General features: G+C 43.5%; 1 protein-coding gene across 1 annotated transcript in view; it reads left to right on the top strand.

Moving 5' to 3' along the window:
• CEP350 (centrosomal protein 350) overlaps positions 1–22,547 on the top strand; it is a 160,679-nt gene that overhangs the window by 56,026 nt on the left and 82,106 nt on the right. Inside the window, 6 exon segments of the mRNA XM_008166589.4 lie at positions 988–1,017; positions 1,020–1,133; positions 11,199–11,863; positions 12,551–12,672; positions 14,781–15,841; positions 18,208–18,361. Of these exon segments, the coding sequence (XP_008164811.2) occupies positions 988–1,017; positions 1,020–1,133; positions 11,199–11,863; positions 12,551–12,672; positions 14,781–15,841; positions 18,208–18,361 (2,146 nt within the window).

Raw genomic sequence — 22,547 nt, 5'->3', positions numbered from 1 at the left:
TTTGCACTTTTCATCCAAGGATCTTGGTGCTTTACTTCAAAAGATCATTAAATATTGTGTGGGAAGCTAATGGGAAGAAAAACTAGTCAGATGAATTTACATGTTTAACTTATAAGCATTCAGTGAAGATACCTTTGTGCCAGATCTGCCAGCCTCTGATCTGATATAGGATCATTGAATAATATTAATGCATGTTTGAAAAAAAATTGTGATGTAACCCTTTATAACTGCATTCTGTTCCTAAGCAATGCATAAACCATTAAGATAGTGTCTTAACCCTTTAAACTTCCCCTTCACAGAAGTCCTTGCTAGAATCCAGTGGATTTGCATAGCTCAGGACTGTTGTTGATTCACATTTGTACATTCGTAAGAGCCATCTATTTCAGCAGCAAATTTGCTCTTAAAAATGCTATTGCTTTCTAAAGTCCTTTCTATAAACTAAATTGATGCTCATTTAGCCTCAGTACTTAAAAATGAACCATTCATTTCCCCCCCCCCCCCACCTCCCATTCTGGGCCTCCTTTTATTCTCGTTACTCTGAAATTTTCTCTCTCGTTCTATTTCTGCTCTGCTTTCTCATTTTCCTACCCCCCACTCAAGATACAAAGCCTCTTTTCTCAACCTCACAGTCTTCTACAGATTCTCTGTCTCTTTATTTTCACTAACACTTGTCTTCAAATCTTTTAGGTCAGCACAGGACTGTTACTTCTACAGTTTTTTGTAGGGATACAAGTTACTGCAAGATGCTTTGGGTTTTTACTTTGTGCTGTACCTCGGTAATAAGCATTATACCTCAGCCTTTATATACTTTTATGCTTCGAGGCTATTTATTAGGCCTGGGTTGTGCAACTGAAGTAGCACCATTTGTTTGGAATATAGTGATAGTTCTTAGTGTAATAATAAGTAGAAGGGTTATGTTAAGTACTAGGTACATTCAAGATACACTGGAAAATACATGCAGTACTTCATTATTTGCTCTTTGTTTAGGTGGAGGCCATCTGATAAGTACATCTTCCTGGCGGATGGACAAAAGCTAGTGAAAAAGATACTGGGTCCAGCACCTAAAGTAGAGCAACAGCACAAAAGAGCAACATCCAGTGACAGAAATGGAAGGGAGAGGGCTACTAAATCTCGTAAGCTGTGCTATATTTAACACTAGCTTTTTCTGTTGGTTTTAATTTTTTATTTAACAACTTTGCAGACTTCTAAGATTTGTGGAGGCTCCTACTTTATTAGGAATATGCAGCAGTTAAGATTGCAACTCAATCTGTTTTTGTTATAAAGCCCTATTTTTATCTCTTATGACTTTGACTTGGAAAACTAGTTTGGCCTGAAAATTGTCAGTTCTTTGTGTCTTGTGAATTCCACTGCAGGTGTATATGAATGTGAGACCAGAATCTTTTTGAATAGCTGTGTCCACTGGAGCTGTGTCTGCACCTTCCATGCCCTTGTGCCTCCCCTTTCCCACCTCAAAAGCATAAAGGGTACAGCAGCTGTACAGTCCCTCTGTTCCCTCTTACCAGCCCTGGCAGTGAGACAGAACTAGTAGCATTTGTCTGCTACCCCTTATTGTTCCTTCTCCCCTTAACTCAGGGCTAATTTTTCCCTTTTTACCCTCTGTTATTCTTTATTTCTTATTTTTCTGTTTGGATTGTCTCTTAAAAAAAGCAAAGGCGCCTCTTTCTGCACCAAAATGGCAGATTCAAAGTCTTCAAACTGCAAACCACGTCTTTTCTGGATGGCTTAATCCCTCTCATTATTGGCCACAGCCACCGTTTATTCTGCCTTGGTGAGAGCCACATTCCAGGTTGATGTTTGCTGTGCTGGACCTTTTTCCACGAGGAGATGGAAATTCAGGGAAGCCTGTATAAAGTTTCACTGCCTCAAACAGTGTATAGGGTCACTTCAGACCCCGACGATGGAGGATCAACTTCTAAGACAGATCCGACCACTGTTAAGTTCTAATCTGCTAGTGCCCCTGCTACTCAACACATGACTCCCAAAATGGATATCAACAAAAAATCCTTGGCATCAGGCAAGGCTCCGGCACCAAAGTCCATGCTGGCACTGAAGACTGGTGCAGTGTCTTCTGTGAGACGAAAGACCCAAATATAGAGACAGACATGGCTCCTGGCACCAGTCCCTATCTTTCTGTAAAGAGGGGCCCTAACATCAGTTCTCCAGGGAACAAATCACTATGCCTCTGCCCATCACAGGAGGAGTAAGTGATGCTGGCTCAACCTTCAGCTTGGTGCTGAAGAAGTATTAGCCTCATGTGGTACCAGTGCTTACAATACCATTGGCACAGGCATTGACACAGGTGGCAGCTTCAATATCCGCACCATCTATGGAATTCCTAACGGTGCCTGATGATTTTTTTACTGGAGGAGACTACCTTGTGCCCGGTGATGTTTTTGGTACTAAGACTTTCATAATTGGCACCAGTGCATAATTTTGACTTCTTGGCATCAAGATCTCTCCAGAGGTCAAACTGTCCCTTGACTGTTTCTTTGTTGTCCTCCTCACTGGAGCACACTCTTTCTTCTGTATCGAGCAAGGAGTCTTCTCACCTCAGATCATTATATCACTACAAACAAGAAGCTCTTCCTTTAGAGCTCCTACACACACATCCATCACAGGCATACAAGTGGCCTGGTCAACCCGATCTGACCCAGTCTTACCAATACAGTGTGCCATCATGGGATTGTGCATATCGGGGATCTCGGTCCTGGACATCCAGGAGACCTTCCTACCATTCTAGGAAGTAGAGTAGATCTCTGTTTCCCCTCCACTTCTATGCCCAGATCACTATCATTTGAGAGAGATGAGTGAGCAAGTGGCTGAGGAGGAACAGACACCAGAGAACCTGAGGAGCAACATCCTTTGCATTTCAGGCACACATTGTCTTCTTTCCCCACCCAAAGCTATTTCTTCAACCCTTGTACTAGAATCTGATGACTTCAAAAGTTTCGGGACCTGTGCCCCAGAATTGCCAAGACCCTTGACATTGAAACGTCTATCACTTTAAAAAGAAAAATTAAAAAAAAGGATCTCACAAGCTTTTTGATATTCTGCACTCATCTGCTCCTGCTAGGATAGTACAACCTGTCAACAAGGACCTCCTGGATCTTGCTAAGACCTTGTGGCAAACACCAGCTACTCTATCTCCTATGGCTAACAGAGCAGAGAAACACTGCCAGCTATCCTAAAAGGGGTAAGAGCAGTTTTATATTCCTCTGACACCAGGTTCTTTGGTGGTCTCTCCTGTGCTTGAAAATCTAAGGTGAGCGATATCCCGAGAAACTGAGCTCATTTCGGAGAATGGCCTATTCATCAGCCTCACTACAGTTATGATTTGTCAATTAACAGGCCCTATCTGAAAAATGTAATTACCTTGTATGGGATAGGGTGTCTCCTTACATATCCAGGCTCCCACAAGATGCCAGAAAGGAGCTGAAAGATATCATTAAGGAAGCCCCAGCTAGTATCCAAAACATTGCTACCAGCATCCATTGATACCTCAGAAGCTGGCTAGACAAGGCATCCATGTCTATGCATATCTAGATGATTGGCTTATCCCATCAGGAGCTTACTGCAGCTTTGAACTATGTCCTTCACTTGTTCACTCAAATGGGCCTTTTAGTGAACTACGACAAATAGTCTCCCATCCCATCACAGGCAAAAGAATTAATAGAGAAGTCTTGACTGACTCCAAATTGGTGATGTCATATCTTTCTGAAGACCGATTTCAGTTTCTTCAGTCAATAATCACCAGTATTAAATTGAATCCAGCATACACGGTATGGAGCTGTCTCGGATTTCTAGGCCCCGTCACTCTGCACTTACATGACGCTTCTTGCCAAACTTCACGTGCACCTTTACAAGCCTGGTTAAAGTTGGTATATTGTCCTACAAGAGATCAAATTAGCATGGGAACTGTGGTCCCATCAGCACTGAACTGGTGGTCCAACCGCAAGAATTTCCAAAATGGGTTCTCTTCTCTCTAACTCCTGCAAAGATGCTGATCACTGACACATCATGAGCAGGTTGGTGTGTTCACTTGGACCACCTCCAGATACAAAGGATTTGATCTCAAAAGAAAATAACTCTTCACATAAATGTTCTGAAGCTACAAGCAATTAAATTAACTTCCATGGCATTCCAGACTGTCCTATTGAATTCCACAGTACAGATTCATACAGTCAACACATATGCAGGTGCATCTGTACCTGCTTATCACCCCCATGTCAAGAAGCTATCGAGTTATGGACATTGTGCCAACAACCCAGGTAACATGTCTCCATCTCGCAGGAGTCGGCAAAGTTTAGCAGACTGCTAAACACACAATTCATCACCAACTACGAGTGGTCTCTGAAGAGCTTTATCAAGCTGATTTTTTTCACTAGAGGGGAAATCCTGTCATAGACTTGTTTGTCACCAAAGAAGATCAATCTGACATGCAAGATCAGATGAGACAGCGTCTCTCTCGTTAGTCCTGATGGTCCCATACAAGTCAATACAGTTCTGGTTGATAGACCTTCCCCAGACATCTGCTTAGCCTCCCATTCCACTTCCAGACTGCCCAAATATAGTTGGGCTTGGCAGAACTCAATTTTTGTTTTTTCTAATTTAGATGATTTATATACATTTTTATTTTAAAGATATTTTTCTATTAACTATTTTTATTTTTATGGTTGTGGGGGAAGGTTGAAGTTAGAGTTAGGACAGTGCTGACAGTGATAAGCTGCTGAGGGGCCCAAGACACTAGGGCACAAGACGTGGGGTGCGGAGGGGGGGGGGCGGTCACCCTGGCCGGGTAGAGCAGAGCCCTCTGCAGCCAGGACTGTAAGGAGGACAACAAGCCCTTGGCCATGGGGGAGGCCACCCTGCAGCTGAACAGTTCCTGCCCGGGGACAGCGTCCATGCTCCTGACTGCTGAGTAAGTGAGCAGGTCCATGACAGCAGAGCTGCAGAGTGCTCTCTGCACGACCATGGGACTGGTGACAGTGAATCCCAGCAGTCACAAGGTACAGGAAAGGCGGGGGTCCAAGAAGGGCATAGCAGAGACCTCCAGAGCCTCAAGAAGGACAAGTTCTCGGCTGTGGGGGAGATCACCCCGCTGCTGCATGGCTCCAGCCAGGGGATGAAATCATTCAGCAGCTGGGTGACTTCCTCTGCGACTGGGGAGAGGACTCCTCCTTGCAGTTCTGGCCGGGGGTCTCTGCTCTGCTGGGTCAGGACCGCAGTCTTTCCCACACCTTATGCCTGTCAGGATTAAGTCTCACCAGCCCCACTCACCAGCTGGGAGTGTGGGAGCCATTCCCAGACCGGAAATTCTCAGCAGTGCAGTGACTTCTCCTATAGCCAGGAGCTTGTCCTCATCCTTGCAATCCTGGCCGGGGGGTCTCTTCCACTGGGGGGAGGGATAGCTCAGGGGTTTGAGCATTGGCCTGCTAAACCCAGGGTTGAGAGTTCAATCCTTGAGGGGGCCATTTAGGGTACTGGGGTAAATACCTTTCTGGGGATTGGTCTTGCTTTCAGCAGGGGGTTGGACTAGATGACCTCCTGAGGTCCCTTCCAACCCTGATATTCTATGATTCTATCATAATCATCAAAATCAAAAAGGCTGACAAAGGAGGTGCTGTTGTCATCATGAATAAATTGGAATATGACCAAGAGGCTGCTAGACAGCTCTCTAACACCACATTCTACAGGCCATTATCCTCTGATCCCACTGAGGATTACCTAAAGAAACTACACCATCTGCTAAAAAACTCCCTGACAAAGCACAGGAACAAATCTGTACAGACACATGCCTAGAACCTCGACCAGGGGTATTCTATTTGCTACCCAAGATCCATAAACCTGGAAATCCTGGACGCCCCATCATCTCAGGCATTGGCACCCTAACATCAGGCTTGTCTGGTTATGTGGACTCTCTCCTCAGACCCTACACTACCAGCACTCCCAGCTATCTTCGAGACACCACTGACTTCCTGAGGAAACTACAATCCATCGGTGATCTTCCAGAAAACACCATCCTGGCCACTATGGACGTAGAAGCCCTCTACACCAATATTCCACACAAAGATGGACTACAAGCTGTCAGGAACTGTATCCTTGATGAGGCTACAGCACACCTGGTGGATGAGCTTTGTGACTTTGTCCTCACCCACAACCATTTCAGATTTGGGGACAACTTATACCTTCAAGTCAGCGGCACTGCTATGGGTACCCGCATGGCTCCACAGTATGCCAACATTTTTATGGCTGACTTAGAACAACGCTTCCTTAGCTCTCGTCCCCTAACGTCACTACTCTACTTGCGCTACATTGATGACATCTTCATCATCTGGACCCATGGAAAAGAAGCCCTTGAGGAATTCCACCATGATTTCAATAATTTCCATCCCACCATCAACCTCAGCCTAGATCAATCCACACAAGCGGTCCATTTCCTGGACACTACTGTGCTAATAAGCAATGGTCACATAAATACCACCCTATACCGGAAACCTACTGACCGCTATACTTACCTACATGCCTCCAGCTTCCATCCAGGACACACCACACGATCCATTGTCTACAGCCAAGCTCTAAGATATAACCGCATTTGCTCCAATCCCTCAGATAGAGACAAGCACCTACAAGATCTCTATCAAGCATTCTTAAAACTACAATACCCACCTGCTGAAGTGAAAAACAGATTGACAGAGCCAGACGAGTACCCAGAAGTCACCTCCTACAAGACAGGCCCAACAAAGAAAATAACAGAACACCACTAGCTGCCGCCTTCAGCCCCCAACTAAAACCTCTCCAGCGCATCATCAGAGATCTACAACCTATCCTGAAAGATGATCCTTTACTCTCACAGATCTTGAGAGACAGACCTGTCCTCGCTTACAGACAGCGCCCCCAACCTAAAGCAAATACTCACCAGCAACCACACATCACTGAACAAAACCACTGATCCAGGAACCTATCCTTGTAACAAAGCCCGATGCCAACTCTGTCCACATATCTATTCAAGTGACATCATCATAGGACCTAATCACATCAGCCATACCATCAGGGGCTCCTTCACCTGCACATCTACCAATGTGATATATGCCATCATGTGCCAGCAATGCCCCTCTGCCATGTACATTGGCCAAACCGGACAGTCTCTACGCAAAAGAATTAATGGACACAAATCTGACATCAAGAATCATAATACTCAAAAACCAGTGGGAGAACACTTTAACCTGTCTGGCCATTCAATGTCAGACCTGCGGGTGGCTATCTTACAACAGAAAAACTTCAAAAACAGACTCCAACGAGAGACTGCTGAACTGGAATTGATATGCAAACTAGACACAATCAACTCAGGATTGAATAAGGACTGGGAATGGCTGAGCCATTACAAACATTGAATCCATCTCCCCTTGTAAGTATTCTCACACTTCTTATCAAACTGTCTGTACTGGGCTATCTTGATTATCACTTCAAAAGTTTTTTTTCTCTTACTTAATTGGCCTCTCAGAGTTGGTAAGACAACTCCCACCTGTTCATGCTCTCTGTATGTGTGTGTATATATATCTCCTCAATATTTATTCCACTCTATATGCATCCGAAGAAGTGGGCTGTAGTCCACGAAAGCTTATGCTCTAATAAATTTTTTAGTCTCCAAGGTGCCACAAGTACTCCTGTTCTTTTTGCGGATACAGACTAACACGGCTGCTACTCTGAAACCTATGATTCTGTGACAACTGCAGCCTCCCTGACACTTTTTGTTCCTTCAGGGATCGGGTGTCACTGGCCCCGTGGCCATGCAGGGAGCCCTCTTCAACTGCACTATCATGGCACCTCACTCCTGTGACAGTGGAGCAGCAGAGGTCTCCCTGCATGGCCACTGACACCCAATCCCTGCAGGGACACGGTGCAGAGATGGCTGCAATCCTGGATGGGCAGACCAGAGACCCCCGGCATTCCCAGCTGGTGAGAGGGAGTGGGTCCATGATAGTGGGCTGCAGATGGCTCCCTGCACTGTTGCAGGAGCCATTCAGCAGTGGGGTGACCTCCCCTGCTGTTGGGGGCTCCTCCTCCTTGCAGCCCTGGTCAGGGGTCTCTGCTCTGCCATGCCAGGACCTCAGCCTCTTTCTGTGCCTTGTGCCTGTAGGTATCGGGTGTCACCAACCCTGAGGCAGCTCAGGGAGCCCTCTGCAGCTCCGCTGTCTCTTATCCACTCATGTACTCCTGTGACAGGGTTGCAGGGGACTGGCTGCAGGGTGCTCCCTCCAGGGTTGCAGGGCTGTGATATCCGATCCCAGTAGGCACACTGGCTGTTACTGATTGATATTTTTTTCATTGATTTCAGTGTGTCAGCTGAAAATTAACGTTTACCGATAGTTAGCAATTAAAATTTAATCCTGCCAAGCCTAGTATTGCAAGATCAAGGTCAGATACTACATCAAGGCCAAGGGTCACTGTATCAGATAGTCTGGATGTAGGCTTGTTGAGTGCTGCTGACTGAGACAGCTCTCTACAAGATCCTATTCCAAAGCAGAAATCCCACCACGAGGAGGCCTTTTTCCTATAAATGGAAAAAAAATTTCAACTTGAGTAGCTCAGCACAATTTTGACTTGCTGAAAGCTTCTATACGAAAGATCCTTGACTATATCATATATTTGAAACATTCTGGACTTTTTTCAATTACATTACAATCAGCCGTGCAGCATTCGCTGCATGTCATGCACTTGTGCAGTCATATTCATTTTTTTTTATCCTATGGTATCCAGATTTCTAAAGGGGTTGCTGCATACTTACCTTATAGTCAGAGAACTGCATGGAATCTTAATATCATCCTTGCAAACCTTATGATGCCACTCTTGGAGCACCTTTTAGTATGCTCTTTCCACCATCTCTCATTCTCTTTACAGTCTTTTTAATCCCATCACATTGGCCAGTAAAATCAGCAAACTCCACACTCTTGTGGTTGATCTTCCTTACACCACGTTTTGCAGAGGCAAGATGATGTTGACACCTCATCTGAGGTTTTTCTAATGTCTGGATTTAATTTAAACTGGTCCATCAATTTACCTATTTTCTTTCCTAAACTCCATTTTGTTCCCAGGGAAAAGAAACTCCAGGCCTTGATGTTTCAAGGGCTTTATTATACTACTCTTTCAGGACAAATCCTTTGACTGTCTTCCAGTCTTTTTATTGCCTTTTCTCCAGTGACCTGAAGGGCTAAATCATCTCCTCCCAGAGAGTATCAAAATGGGTTACTCAGTGCATCAGTTTGCTACCGTATGGCTGAGATACCTCTTCCTTCAAAGGTTAAAGCATATTCCACTGGAGCATAAACTGCTTCCTTTTCTTGTTTCAGAAACCTCCTCATATCTGACATTTGCAAGTCTGCTACATGCACCCCTTGAGGGCTCCCTTGATCTGACTGCAGGATCAGATGCCAAGTTCTGGACTGCAGTATTATAACCATTCTTTAGTGGCAGTTCAGACTCCTTTATACCACCTCCAGATGGGGCACTGCTTATCAGTCACTTGGAGTGGGATCCACATGGATATGTTTGATTAAGAAAAAGTGGTTATTTACCTTTATAGTAACTGCTTTTTCAAGATGTCATTATCTGTGTGGATCCCACTCCACGATCCAACCTCAATTCCCCACTTTTTTGGAGTTCTCTGAATTAGCCAGGGAACTGAGGGAGAGTTGCAGCTGCTATGCCCTATATGCCCTTATGTGTGGGTAAGGGACAAGGGAGAGTGTGAGGACATTCAGGATGCAGGCACCCGGCCCCAGTGGACACTGCTTTTTCCAAAGATCCAGGCTCTGCGTTGGGCACCTGGAGTGGGATCCGCACAGACGAAAACATCTTGGAGAGCCACAGATACTGTAAGATAAGTAACCAGGTGTGGAGTTTTTTGTTTGTTTTTTGCTTTTAAGGCAAAGAGGGTTTCTGCAAATTTGGAAGAAAATTCATCTGTGTTTTGAATTAAAAAAGAGTGGTGTTGCACCAGTTTGCAACTTTGTGTACTGATGTAAGTGTTCACACAAAGTTGCAGTGGTTTAGCTAATTTGGTGCAACATTACACCTAAAATTAAAACCGGTGAAACTTGTGTGTATAGATAAGCCTAGGGTTGTAGTCTAAGATCTGCAGTTGTGTTTTATTATGGATCAGTTATACATTTTTGTAACCCTTGCGATAGTTAAGAACCCTGGTTGTAAACTTGGAGGTAAATTCTGATCTGCATCTTATAGCAAAAACAAAATTCTTGAACTCTCAGATTTTCACATTTATAGTTATGGTGTTAAGAGAAGAGTAATTCCAAAGCTTCATGACACACAATTCACTGTAGAGATCAAGAAGGATTTTTTCCAATGTTAGAGGGTTGTAATAGTGTATTACAAGAATTCTTCTTTCCTTTGAAGCAGCAAATTTTGGCCACCTTTGGTCTTAATGGCTATAGTCCAATCCAGTGTGGCAAATCTATATTTTTACGTAAGATTAATATGATAGCTCATATAGCTCTATATGGATTGACACTATGGTCCATACAATTTAATGTGGCCATTTTGATTTCAAAAACTGTAAAGAAAAGACTATAAAACTTGCAAGATTCTTTGGGTATTCTAACAATGTACACATTTCACATCAAATTTGGAAGAAAAATTGCACTTGTAATCATTTCTTTGCCCAATGTCTAGTTTCATTCTGAAGCAAACTTTACAGCATATTTGTAAAGCTGTATGGAAGGGATTTAATTATAAACTGATAGATCCTTAACTATAGTAGTGCTAATGGAAACTATTAAAATATGTGCATTTTGGTAGCAGTGTCCTGGCTACAGCCTATCCATTTCTAATTAGTACTAATATGTATAAGAGCTTTGGACATCATTGGCTCTGCTTGGTGCATTACAATTTTTGCAGATATTTCAGTGGTGGCTTCTACTTCCCAGATCTTTGCTTTATATATCAAAGCTTTTTAGTACAGTGCTTTTGATATATAAAACAGGATGTTTTCTCTTTCAAGTGGAACTGACAAGAGAATACTAGTTCATCTCCTTACTTTTTATGCTCTTCAGTTATTGACCATTTTTATGTGATTGGTTTGAAACAAAGAAAATCTCCCCTCCCCACCTTTCTTTCCCATTCAAAATGTTTAGATGTAGCATCTGACACCTTTCATTCTTTAGCAGGCCCTATTGGAAGGACAGGGTCAGATACCAGACTGGATATTACCCACAAAACCTGTCCAAGAAGTTCTGAATGGTCAAGGAGTAAAGTACAGTCTGAGAGTAACCTGAAGAAATTGGACTCTACTCTTCCAGATAGTAAACAAGATGAAGACCATACCTCCTTAAATAAGGACTTTCTGCCCATAGAGATACGTGGAATTCTTGATGATCTGCAGTTGGACTCAGTGATTCCAAGTACAAAGCAAGAGAAAGATGGGGAAAGGCACAGTCAGAAATCTGCACTGCCTACACAAGGTGCCAGGAGCCACAGTCCAACAAAAAGGAAACCAGACAAGTTAGCTGCTAGTGAAGAACCTCAAGTTATCTCCAAGAAACGTCACTATGACACAGATGAGGTTCGTCAGTACATTATTAGACAGCAAGAGGAGAGGAAGAGGAGGCAGAATGAAGAGAAGAAGGCACAGAAAGAGGCAACAGAGCGGAAGAACAAACGACTTCAAGAGCTTTACAAGAAACAGAGAGAGGCTTTTGCTAAGGCAAAGAACATGCCAACTTCTGAACCTTCAGCAGCTAGGCGACTACAGGAAACCTATTCTAAACTGTTGCTGGAACACACTTTGCTAGAGGAAACTTCTCAGCTCCCTGTTGCGCAGGAAATGCAGGTATGGCAGTTTCACTACCTCAGTATTTTAAAGATAGGCATAGAAATAGAGGGTAGAATACTTAGGAAGGTCCTGAATTATCTTTATTAAGGTAGCAGTTAAGGAAAGAAGAAGATTATACCTATGAAAACAATGATCTATACTAAAAACCAAAATTTTATTGCCCACAAGACAGATAAACTGCAGAATCTCCTTGCATCAGCAAGACACACAATAATAGTGAATGGAAGTTCAGTCTCTCGTAATTCTAACTAGCATCTGAGTTTAATGTATTGATTAACTGATACAATGATTGAAACTTAAGAAATGCATATAGTAAAACTCCTCAGACTGAATGAGGGGCTTCAGTTCAGCTTACTTTGGCAGAGCTGTGACTACTGAGGTCATTCAACTCATTGCTATTTGAGGCTGAATGTGAAACATGGTTGTTAGATGACAGGTCATTACTGTTAACTTTCCTGGTTCCTCTTTGGCTGGCTCTGTGTGTGAGTAAAGCTTGTGTCCCACCAGTCAGTTTTGTTGGGACAAAAATCTTGAATGCCCTCTCCTTTTTTCTATTTTTGCATGCTAGTAAAACTTTAATGTTGAGTTTCTTCTAGTCCCTTTGACTTTATTGAGACTTAAGCTCCTCAGTCACGTTAGGCGCTTCTGAAAATTTTGCTGTTAGAGTCTTCTTTTTATTTCTAGCCCAGGCCTGGATATCAACCATCTGGGGAATCTGACAAAGAAAACAAGGCACAAGAACGTCCTCCTAGTGCATCTTCCAGTAGTGATATGTCCCTGTCGGAACCTCCACAGCCTCTTGTTAGGTAAGTAGGCATGGACGTTTCAGTCGTAGACTTCTAGTTCTCCATAGAACATATAGTACACTTCTAAAACGATTGCTTTTATAGTGATTAGTATATAAAAGTGTTCTATGACAGTAGGAATATTTGACGTGCAGTAATAAACTTTTATTTTGAGGTTGTACAGGAATCTGATGCACAAAAAAATTTTGATTACCAATCTGCCTCAAAATTATAGCATCTATAAATAGTATTTAAAATATAATTGACATCAACTGCTGCTGTTATTCTTCTATAGATATCTCAGAGAGATGTGCATTCTGCATCAGGGACTGATCTTTCCTCTGTCATCACCCCAGTGCAAGAACAAGTAATCATATAACCATATCTGCCAGTTAGATTGCATTCTCTATTTGAATCACCTCATTATTTTCTTCCTCACTTTCAGACTGAGGTTCCAACTTTTGATTCTCACCTTCAGGGCTCCACACAAGTCTGTTTCTGCTTGTATCTCTGGTCTAACTTCTTCCTATTCCCCAGCTTGCTCCTATTTCCCCCTTCTGCTTCCTCCAAAATACTCTATTTATAACCATCGACCATTGCCTTCATACATGAAATAATCTCTCTCCCTCTTGTGTGGCAAGCAGACTCTTGCTCATTTTCTGTAACGCTTTTCATTAATTCACAAAAGTCAGAAGCAGCATGGAGTGGAATCTCTGCGCAGTGTTTTGACACTGAACTGTCATCTGGTCATTTGATATATTGTCTAATTTAGGTTGTAAGTCCTTTGGAGCATCAACTGTCTTCTTTTCTGGACATTTAAACTAATGGACACCACTTAATAAATGTAATCAAATTTATGTTAACAAAATATTCAGGATGCACATTGAAACAAGCAAAAGTGAGGAAATGACTGTTAAGACTACATACACATCCTTAACTCTGTCCCCTTGTACATATGCCCTGTGATCTGGTCTTTAATTATATGATCACTTAACCGTTTCTTAAATTTATGTATCTCATTACCTTGGTCAAATTAAAACTCAGTTTTGTTGTGTAGCAATACTCGTCTCTTAGGCAGGAAGAGTTTTAGCTAGGGCTAGGAAATTCAAGTGGTAATAGTTCAAATGCTACACTGGTATTGCTGTATAATGCAATATTAATATACTACTGTGATGAGCACCTTAGCAATACCTAGGTGTGGGTGCTAATAACAGGGAAGAACGGAGACTAGAATGGCTGTATAATTTATTTGGAGAGCCATGTAGTAAGTTGAGAAGCAGGACTTAGTTGGTGGGTTTCTCAGGAAACCTAATATTCAGACTGTGCTAGTAAGATTAAAGAAGGAAATTCCAAGACACTGGATCACTGGAAGAGGAATGCATTTGTAGAACTCTAGTTAGGGAAACCTAGGTATCTATAAGTATCAGGGGGTAGCCGTGTTAGTCTGTATCTACAAAAACAACAAGGAGTCTGGTGGCACCTTAAAGACTAACAGATTTATTTGGGCATAAGCTTTCGTGAGTAAAAACCTCACTTCTTCGCATCCGAAGAAGTGAGGTTTTTACTCACGAAAGCTTATGCCCAAATAAATCTGTTAGTCTTTAAGGTGCCACCAGACTCCTTGTTGTTTTTGTAAGTATCTATAATAAGTCTTTTATTTTATTTATACATTTGTGAATATGCTTATATTCCACACTAAATGTGTCTAGTCCTTGCCCAGTGTGTCAGTTGCTATGAAGTGTTAGAAGGGTAATGTGAGTAAAACTGGAGAGGATTCTCTTGAGCTTGGAAGACAGGAGTGGCAGGGAAAGCAAGGTGTCATCTGAACTGCTTTCTGTAAACTTCTGCAAAAATCTTGCTTTTTCTTACCAAAGAATATTATCTGGTCAACATAATGCAATTTAAGAGAGTGTTTATGCTTTGTATGTATATGCTGTATATTTTATGTATATACAGTATAGCGCATTTTTATTTTTGGTACATCTATAATTTCTATTTCCCAAAAGATTGTTGTATTTTGATGTCTGTGAAAAACACCTTTGTTGCAAAGATATAAGTTCACATGAGCTGTTAGTACTTTACAAATGTTGCACTTGGTCACAAATTTCAGTCTTGTCTTTTGATTCTAGAAATGATTTGATGGAGCCTACGTGGATACAGCCAGATAGACTGAGCCCAAGAGTCCAACTCTCTCACCCACAACCTCTTGCTGGCTCAAGTGGAGGACTTTTCTCCCAGCTTTTGGATCTGGAGCAGATGGGCCTTTTGCCAAAGGACTTTGACTCAGTACTGTCAACCAGGAGGAACCACAACACAGCTGTGGGATCATTGACTTTGACACCTCAGCCTTACCTGACTTCATCTGCTGTACAGCAAGATCTCTTGGTAAAGCCTGGTGCGAGCCAATATAAGAGTAAACTGGATCGTATTGAAGCCCTGAAAGCTACAGCTGCTTCTTTGTCTAGCAGAATTGAAAGTGAAGCCAAGAAGTTAGCTGGGGCTGGCATCAACTATGGCTCAGTGTGGAACTCTGAGCAACTACCGCTGGGGAAGCAGGATGATGGACACTGGGCTAAGGCTGTGAGTCCCCCTGTGAGAGAGGATAATGAAGATGTTTTCTCAGCCAGAATTCAGAAAATGTTGGTTACTTGTGTGTCTCATACAACCTTTGATGATAACCTTCCTGGAGTGGGCAACCTTAGTGAATTTAAAAAGCTCCCTGAGACTATCAGGCCTCATACTGCTGCAGTCAGCCTTGGAATGAGATCCCCAGTGAGTCACAGACCTGAAGGAATATTAGGACATTTATCAAAGAGGCAAACTGACTCCCCTGGGTCTGAAAATCAGGCTTATAGTCAAAACAAAGGCATAATTCCTCACGATTCCAGCACAGATTCAATTAGTGAAGGACCTCTTCTAAGTGAGGGGAGTCTCTCTGAGGAGGAAGGTGACCAATGTAGGCAGTCTCGTTTGAAAATTGTTGAGGTGTTAAAAGAAAAGGAGTTCTGTGTTGGGGAGAGAACTGCTTTTGAGCCCATAAAAGAGTTTCAGAAGGAGGCAGAAAAGTATTTACCACTTTTCACACAGACAAGTGGCACACAAAGCAAGGGACCATGGGAGGAACTGGCCAAGGGAAGTCCACATAGTGTCATCAATATATTTGCAAAATCTTACCAACTACATGGAAAAGGTAAGGAAAAGAAATGGAAATATTACACCAGGGGAATCTTGGGTATATATTCATAATTTTCATATTGACTGCATTTTGTAGTTGAATTCACTGGTGATGACTCAATTTTCAAGAATCTCAATACATATGAAGATGGATTAATAAGGAACTGTTAATAAGGCATAAGTGTGAATGAGGAAGTGTTATTTATTCCACAAGAACCAAGGTCACCCAATGAAATTAATAGGCAGCAGGTTTAAAACAAACAAAAAGAAGTACTTCTTCACATAATACACAGCCAACCTTGGAACTCGTTGCCAGGGGATGTTGTGAAAGCCAAAACTATAACTGGATTCAAAAAAGAATTAGATAAGTTCATGGAGGATAGGTCCATCAGTAGCTATTATCCAGTATGGTCAGGGATGCAATCCCATGCTCTGGATGTCCCTAGTCTCTGACTGCCAGAAGCTGGTTGTGGATGATACGGGGTGAATCACTCGATTACCTGTTCTGTTCATTCCCTCTGAAGCACCTGGCATTGACTCTTGTCGGAAGACCAGATACTGACCTAGATGGACCATTGCTCTGATCTGCTATGGCCATTCTTACGATTCACAGGAAAGTTTTATGGATGTAGTTTTGAGTAATAAGTGATTGACCTGATTTTATTTTTTCCTGCTCCATGAAGAGAATTCCATTGTTTTTGGAAGCAGAAGACTGCTTTTGTGTTTAGGTTGCTACACTCCTGCAGAGTGTAGGTAATTAGAATGTTGGACCTATTCAACTGTTAAATGCAACAGTCTAATTTGGGTGTGAATTGTATTTTTAAAATGTATTTACCATGATTTTAGAACATTGAACTATATGTGGTACAAGTTAATTTTTTATATTTTTAGAATTGTATACTTAGGTTTTATCAGGTATCTTGTCATATCCAAAGTACTATGCTACACCTAACTATCTTGGGTTGGGTTTGAGGATCAGAATGTGTTTGATAGTTGACTTCACCCCTGACAATACCAAACAATTTCTCCATAGAAATCTCCCTAACTACTTCTTCTTTGTAAGCCACTTGCATATTTTTCTCTTTCCCTCCCCATTCTGTTCATCTCAATTCCATATATGCTCAATGTCCCTTTAAATATACTTCAAATGCATGCTGTTGTGGACATCTTTCAGTTTGGCATCTATAACTATTTTCAGACCACTTTGCCAGCTTTTGGGTTGGAAAGCTTTTTTTTTTTTTTTTTAATTAAATAGTAAAGGGGTCTTGTTGCTGAGAAAAAGGTAAGTCCTGCCCCTCTTCTTTCTTTTCAGGTTTCTTTAATGTAGCTGGGCAAGTGGAGCCAACAGGGAGAGCTGAGCCAGTGGTTGGGAGTATGCTTCCTCCTACCACAGCTCCATTTCAAATCCACCCACCAATCCCACCGATGCGATTTCTTAAGTGAGTTATTTCTAACAAAAGGCTCAAGCTTTGTGCCAAAGCTTTAACAGCATTTCATCCCGTTCTCTTCCCATTTCAGTTATTCCTGAAAGATGGAATGCATACTATTTGCAAGTAGTAATGTCAGTGACTGTATATATGCCAGATTCTCTTTACTCACTGAAATAATGCTATACAACCAGGGAGAGGTTACTTTGGTAGAGGGTAGATTTTTTCTTTTTTAACTTCAACTCTTCATATGTTGTCTTATCCAGTGGTAGCTCTGAAAAATAGTTTGGCAGACAACAGACAGTTAATGAACTGAGATCTCTGTAGCAATCTCTGGTCTTCATAGATTAGGCGCTGGTGGTATATCAATAGGCAAGATCTTTCTTACTAAGTGAACAAGTTTATAGTGTTAATTGCTCTATTTGGTGCCTTGTTGCATATTTTCCAGAATTTTCATGCAGGACATTGCATTCCATTCTTGTACATAGCTATTCTGTCCTTTTACCAGTGCACTTAATTCTCCTCTGTGAGGCACTTGCTCTTGTCTTCAGGTACTGTAGTCATTTGCTGCTGAATGTTTTCCACAAGTTAGTTTACATTATGTCCTTTTTGATTATTTTTTTCATTCTTCAAAGATGATGGAATTTACTCCCTCTAGCTCTCCAGATGGCTCCACTCCCAAGCATCATGTTATTCAGATAATGTTTTCTAAGTGGCTTGTTACGTCAGTATAGAAAAGAGGCAGAATATAGTTGATATTTTGTATTAGACATCCAACGGCAGTTCTATCATGTTCATTTAGCATGCTTCTTTTGGGAAGGCATTCTTTCTTGCTCAGTACTGGTGGAAGTATTTAAGGCCTTCAGCCTCATTGCCTGTTATGTGAGCTACATGACGTTTAGTATCAACTGTCTTATTTTATTTATTTGATTTTTTTTTTCCCCCTTTTTCACAGGATTTGAGGAAAAGTCAAATGGAGGATCTCCAATCTTGCGACCTTTACTTCCTACCATGAGCCCTCCAGATAGTGTTGTTTCGTATGAAGATGACTTTGTTTCATCACAGGGCAGTGGAACTTTGACAGACAAACAGATTGCTCTTGAGCCTAGGTAATTATGTAGAAACATTTGGAGAAAATCTAAATGAAAAATGATACTGAATTTTTGAGAGTACTTATAAGCAGCTTCCTTTTTGCATCAAGTAATGTGTGGATATCCCCCAAAAGGGTACTGTTACACTATTTTATCGCATTAGTGAAAAAGACGATTCCTTAGAGTAGGATTTGGCAAATTATTTACAGTAGAACCTCAGAGTTAGGAACACCTCAGGAATGGAGGTTGTTCATAACTCTGAAACATTCATAACTCTGAACAAAACATTATGGTTCTTTCAAAAGATTATAACTGAACATTGACTTAATACAGCTTTGAAACTTTACTATGCAGAAGAAAAATGGCAGTTTTTACCATCTTAATTTAAGGAAACGGTTTCCTTACCTTGTCAAATCTTTTTTATTTTTTAAATCCCTTTATTTTTAGTAGTTTACATTTAACACAGTACTGTACTGTATTTGCTTTGTTTATTTATTTATTTATTTATTTATTGGTCTCTGCTGCTGCCTGATTGCATACTTCTCGTGCCAAATGAGGTGTGTGGTTGACCAGTCAGTTCATATCTCTGGGGTTCATAACTCTGAGGTTCTGCTGTATCTGTGGCCCTACACAGCTAATATGTCAAGCCACATGGCCTCGGAGCAAGCAGTGTAGGACAGAGAATTGAATACTCCTGAAACCTAATCCTGGTTCTGCCCTGACTTCTTATGTGGGCTTGGGCAAGTCACTTAACTCTTCTGGGTCTATTGCCCCATCTGTAGAATGTGAGAATAATAGTTCCTAAGCTTTCATAGCTGTTATGAGGCTTAATGTTCAAAACACTTTGAAGATATTAAGCCCTATATAATTGCCAAATTATAATTTATTACTGTCTTTTTGTAGGTTTCAGAGTGGTAACCATGTTAGTCTGTATCAGCAAAAAGAACGAGGAGTACTGGTGACACTTAGAGACTAACAAATTTATTTGAGCATAAGCTTTCGTGGGCTAAACCCCACTTCATCGGATGCATGCAATGGAAAATACAGTAGGAAGATATATATACACAGAGGACATAGAAAAATGCCATCCTGATTATCACTACAAAAGTTTTTTTCTCCTGCTGATAATAGCCCACCTTAATTGATTACTCTCGTTATAGTTAGTATGGCAACACCCATTTTTTTCATGTCCTCTGTGTATATATTTCTTCCTACTGTATTTTCCACTGCTTGCATCTGATGAAGTGGGTTTTAGCCAATGAAAGCTTATGCTCAAATAAATTTGTTAGTCTCTAAGGTGCCACAAGTACTCCTCGTTCTTTTGTCTTTTTGTAGTAGTTGTTGTAAATGTCAAGCATTTTTTCAAGGTTCCAGTAAGGTTTAGTAACAGAAATATATTTTTTTTTAAATTCTGATAGAATTTTGAAACCTTTTCTGTAGCTGCTTCGAATTTCAAGACCATGACATTCCAGGTCTTCCAATTTATTGTGAAAATGGTTGGTTCTTCTTCGAGTGATTGCTCATATCAATTCCAGTTAGTTGTGTGCGCGTGCCGCGTGCACGGATGTCAGAAACTTTTACCCTAGCAGCTACCTGTCGGGCCGGCTGGGGAGCCCCCTGGAGTGGTGCCGAAATGGCGATCTATATAAGCCCCTGCTGGCCCGACCCTCCTTCAGTTTCTTCTTACCGCCTGTGACGGTTGTTGGAACAGTGATCTCTTCTCTTATCAAGTGTTCCACGTATCCCTCGCGTTCTCTTATCTTCATTGTAAATAGTTAGTAGTTGGTAAATTTTAATTGTTTTTCTTTAGTATTAAGTGTAGTTTAGCTGTTGAGGGCAGTCTCGTCAACGACTGTCCTGTGGGGCCCTGGGGCATGCCGTCTCAGGGCTTCAAGCCTTGCAAGTCTTGCAACAGGCCCATGCCTACGGGCGACCCCCACGATTCCTGTCTCAGGTGTCTGGGGGAGGGCCATCGAGCAGACAAGTGCAGGATTTGTAAAGCATTCAAACCCCGGATGCGTAAAGAGAGGGAGTTTCGTCTTAGGCAACTCCTCATGGAGTCGGCCCTGTGGCCCTCTCAAGACGCGGGCCCGAGTGCGTCGGTACGGAGCGTCCCTCCAGTGGTACCATCTTCAGCACCGCAGAAGATCCCGCGCTCATCTCGGGACCGGCGATCTCCCAGGCCCCAAAAACGTTCACCTCGGCACCGTTCCCATTCCCTTGTTGCTGACAAGAAGCAAGCCGTGGGAGGACCCCCTGTTAGGATTGAGACAGTTACCAAGGTCCCGACGGAGCAAGACCCTGGCCAGACCTCTAAGCAGGCCACCATGCCTAGATCTCTTCAGGCCACCCCTCCACACAGGACGGTGCAAGTAGAAGAGATCATTCTACTGTCCACGCCGGACACCTTAGAGGCGGCGAGAAGTCTCATCGAGATGACTGCTCTGGTGCCTCCGGTCCCAGCACGGGTCCCTGTGCCATCCTAGGGCAAACCGGCGATGTTCGGGCTGTCAGCCCTCAGACCAGCATCTAATTTCTGCTCGGAGTCCCGGCGCCGTTTTGAGTCCCGGCACAGCCCCAGGTCTCAGTCTGACTTGCAGCGCTGATCCCGCGGTCTCGAACCTCAGAGCCGTTCCCGCTCAAGGTCGCTTTCAACTGCACGAACATGGTCCCGCTCGAGGTCCAGGTCACAATTGGTGACCTCGCGGCACCGCTTGGATCGACGAGGTACGGGTTCCCAATCCCCGCGTCAACGATCGCCATGGCACCGATCCGCGGTCCAATACCGCTCCCCGTCGCGGCACCGCTCACCAGCGCGGCACCATTCGCCAACATGGCACCGGTCGCGATCAGCCTCATGGTGCTGATCCTGGCACGACCTGCGCCTTCCAAGAGACTCGGTGCCTGCTTTAACCCACGCCCACACCTCCCCTCCTTGGCCGTCGCAGTCCCGATCCCCTTCTGGCAGTTCGGAGAGAGCCTCAGGGGTCTCGGACATCCCTCATTCTGGCCCAGGGAGCCTTGGCCAAGTTCCACCAGCGTCCCACTGGCAACCCCAGTGGCAGTTTTGGACACCCTGGGCATACCATCAAGCCCAGGACGCTCCCCCAGTTGCCCGGTCGCTGTCTCGCTCGAGCGCCAGGCCTCCTGAGGCAACTCTCACCCGCCCTCCTACTGACCCAGACCAAACTGTGGAGCCAGCACCTGCGATAGAGGCTACCCCAGCTCCCCAGGAGGAGCCACCCATGTCCGACCAGGATGCTACATCCGCACCGGCCCTCCCAGTGGAGTCGTCCTCGTCCTCCCCTGATGAGGCTGTGGCTGGCACATCCACGTCTGGGCCACCCCCGATGGACTTTAGGGTCCTCCAAGAATTGCTGAGGCGCGTGGCCCTCAATATGAACCTCCAAATTGAGGAGGTTGTGGAGGATGAGGACCCCATGGTAGACATTCTAGGCCCGGAAGGGCCCTCCAGGGTGGCCCTTCCCATGAATAAAACCATCCACAACAATGCAAAGACTCTCTGGCAAACCCCGGCCTCCATTCCCCCCACAGCTAAGGGTTATGAATATACAAAGAAAATACTTTGTCCCCACCAGGGGTTATGAATACACCTCTACCCCGATATAACGCGACCCGATATAACACAAATTCGGATATAACGCGGTAAAGCAGCGCTCCAGGGGGGTGGGACTGCGCACTCTGGCGGATCAAAGCAAGTTTGATATAACACGGTTTCACCTACAACGCAGTAAGATTTTTTGGCTCCTGAGGACAGCGTTATATCGGGGTAGAGGTGTACCTTTTTACCCACACTGCCCCATGTTCGCTTGTGGTAGACGTAAATGCCAGGGAGAGACAGGGCCAGCAAGAGCCTGCTCCCAAATCAAAAGACTCAAAACGGCTGGACCTTTTTCAGAGAGAGGTTTATTCTACTGGGGGTCTCTCGCTGCGGATTGCTAACCAGCTGGCGATCCTCAGTAGGTACAATTTTAACTCTTGGTCTGCGGTCCTCAAATTCCAAGATCTTCTCCCAGCAGAGGCTCGTACAGAACTGGGGGCCATTGCTGAGGAAGGTAAACTGGTTGCTAGGACCTCCATCCAGGGTTCCCTCGATGCTGCGGACGCGGCTGCGCGCACTCTGGTGTCAGGAATTGCTATGTGGCGGAATGCCTGGCTTCAGTCCTCTGGCCTCCTGCCCGAG

Source organism: Chrysemys picta, chromosome 8 (genome assembly GCF_011386835.1).
Source record: "Chrysemys picta bellii isolate R12L10 chromosome 8, ASM1138683v2, whole genome shotgun sequence".
NCBI classification, from domain to species: domain Eukaryota; kingdom Metazoa; phylum Chordata; order Testudines; family Emydidae; genus Chrysemys; species Chrysemys picta.
This window is presented reverse-complemented; position numbering and strand designations above follow the sequence as displayed.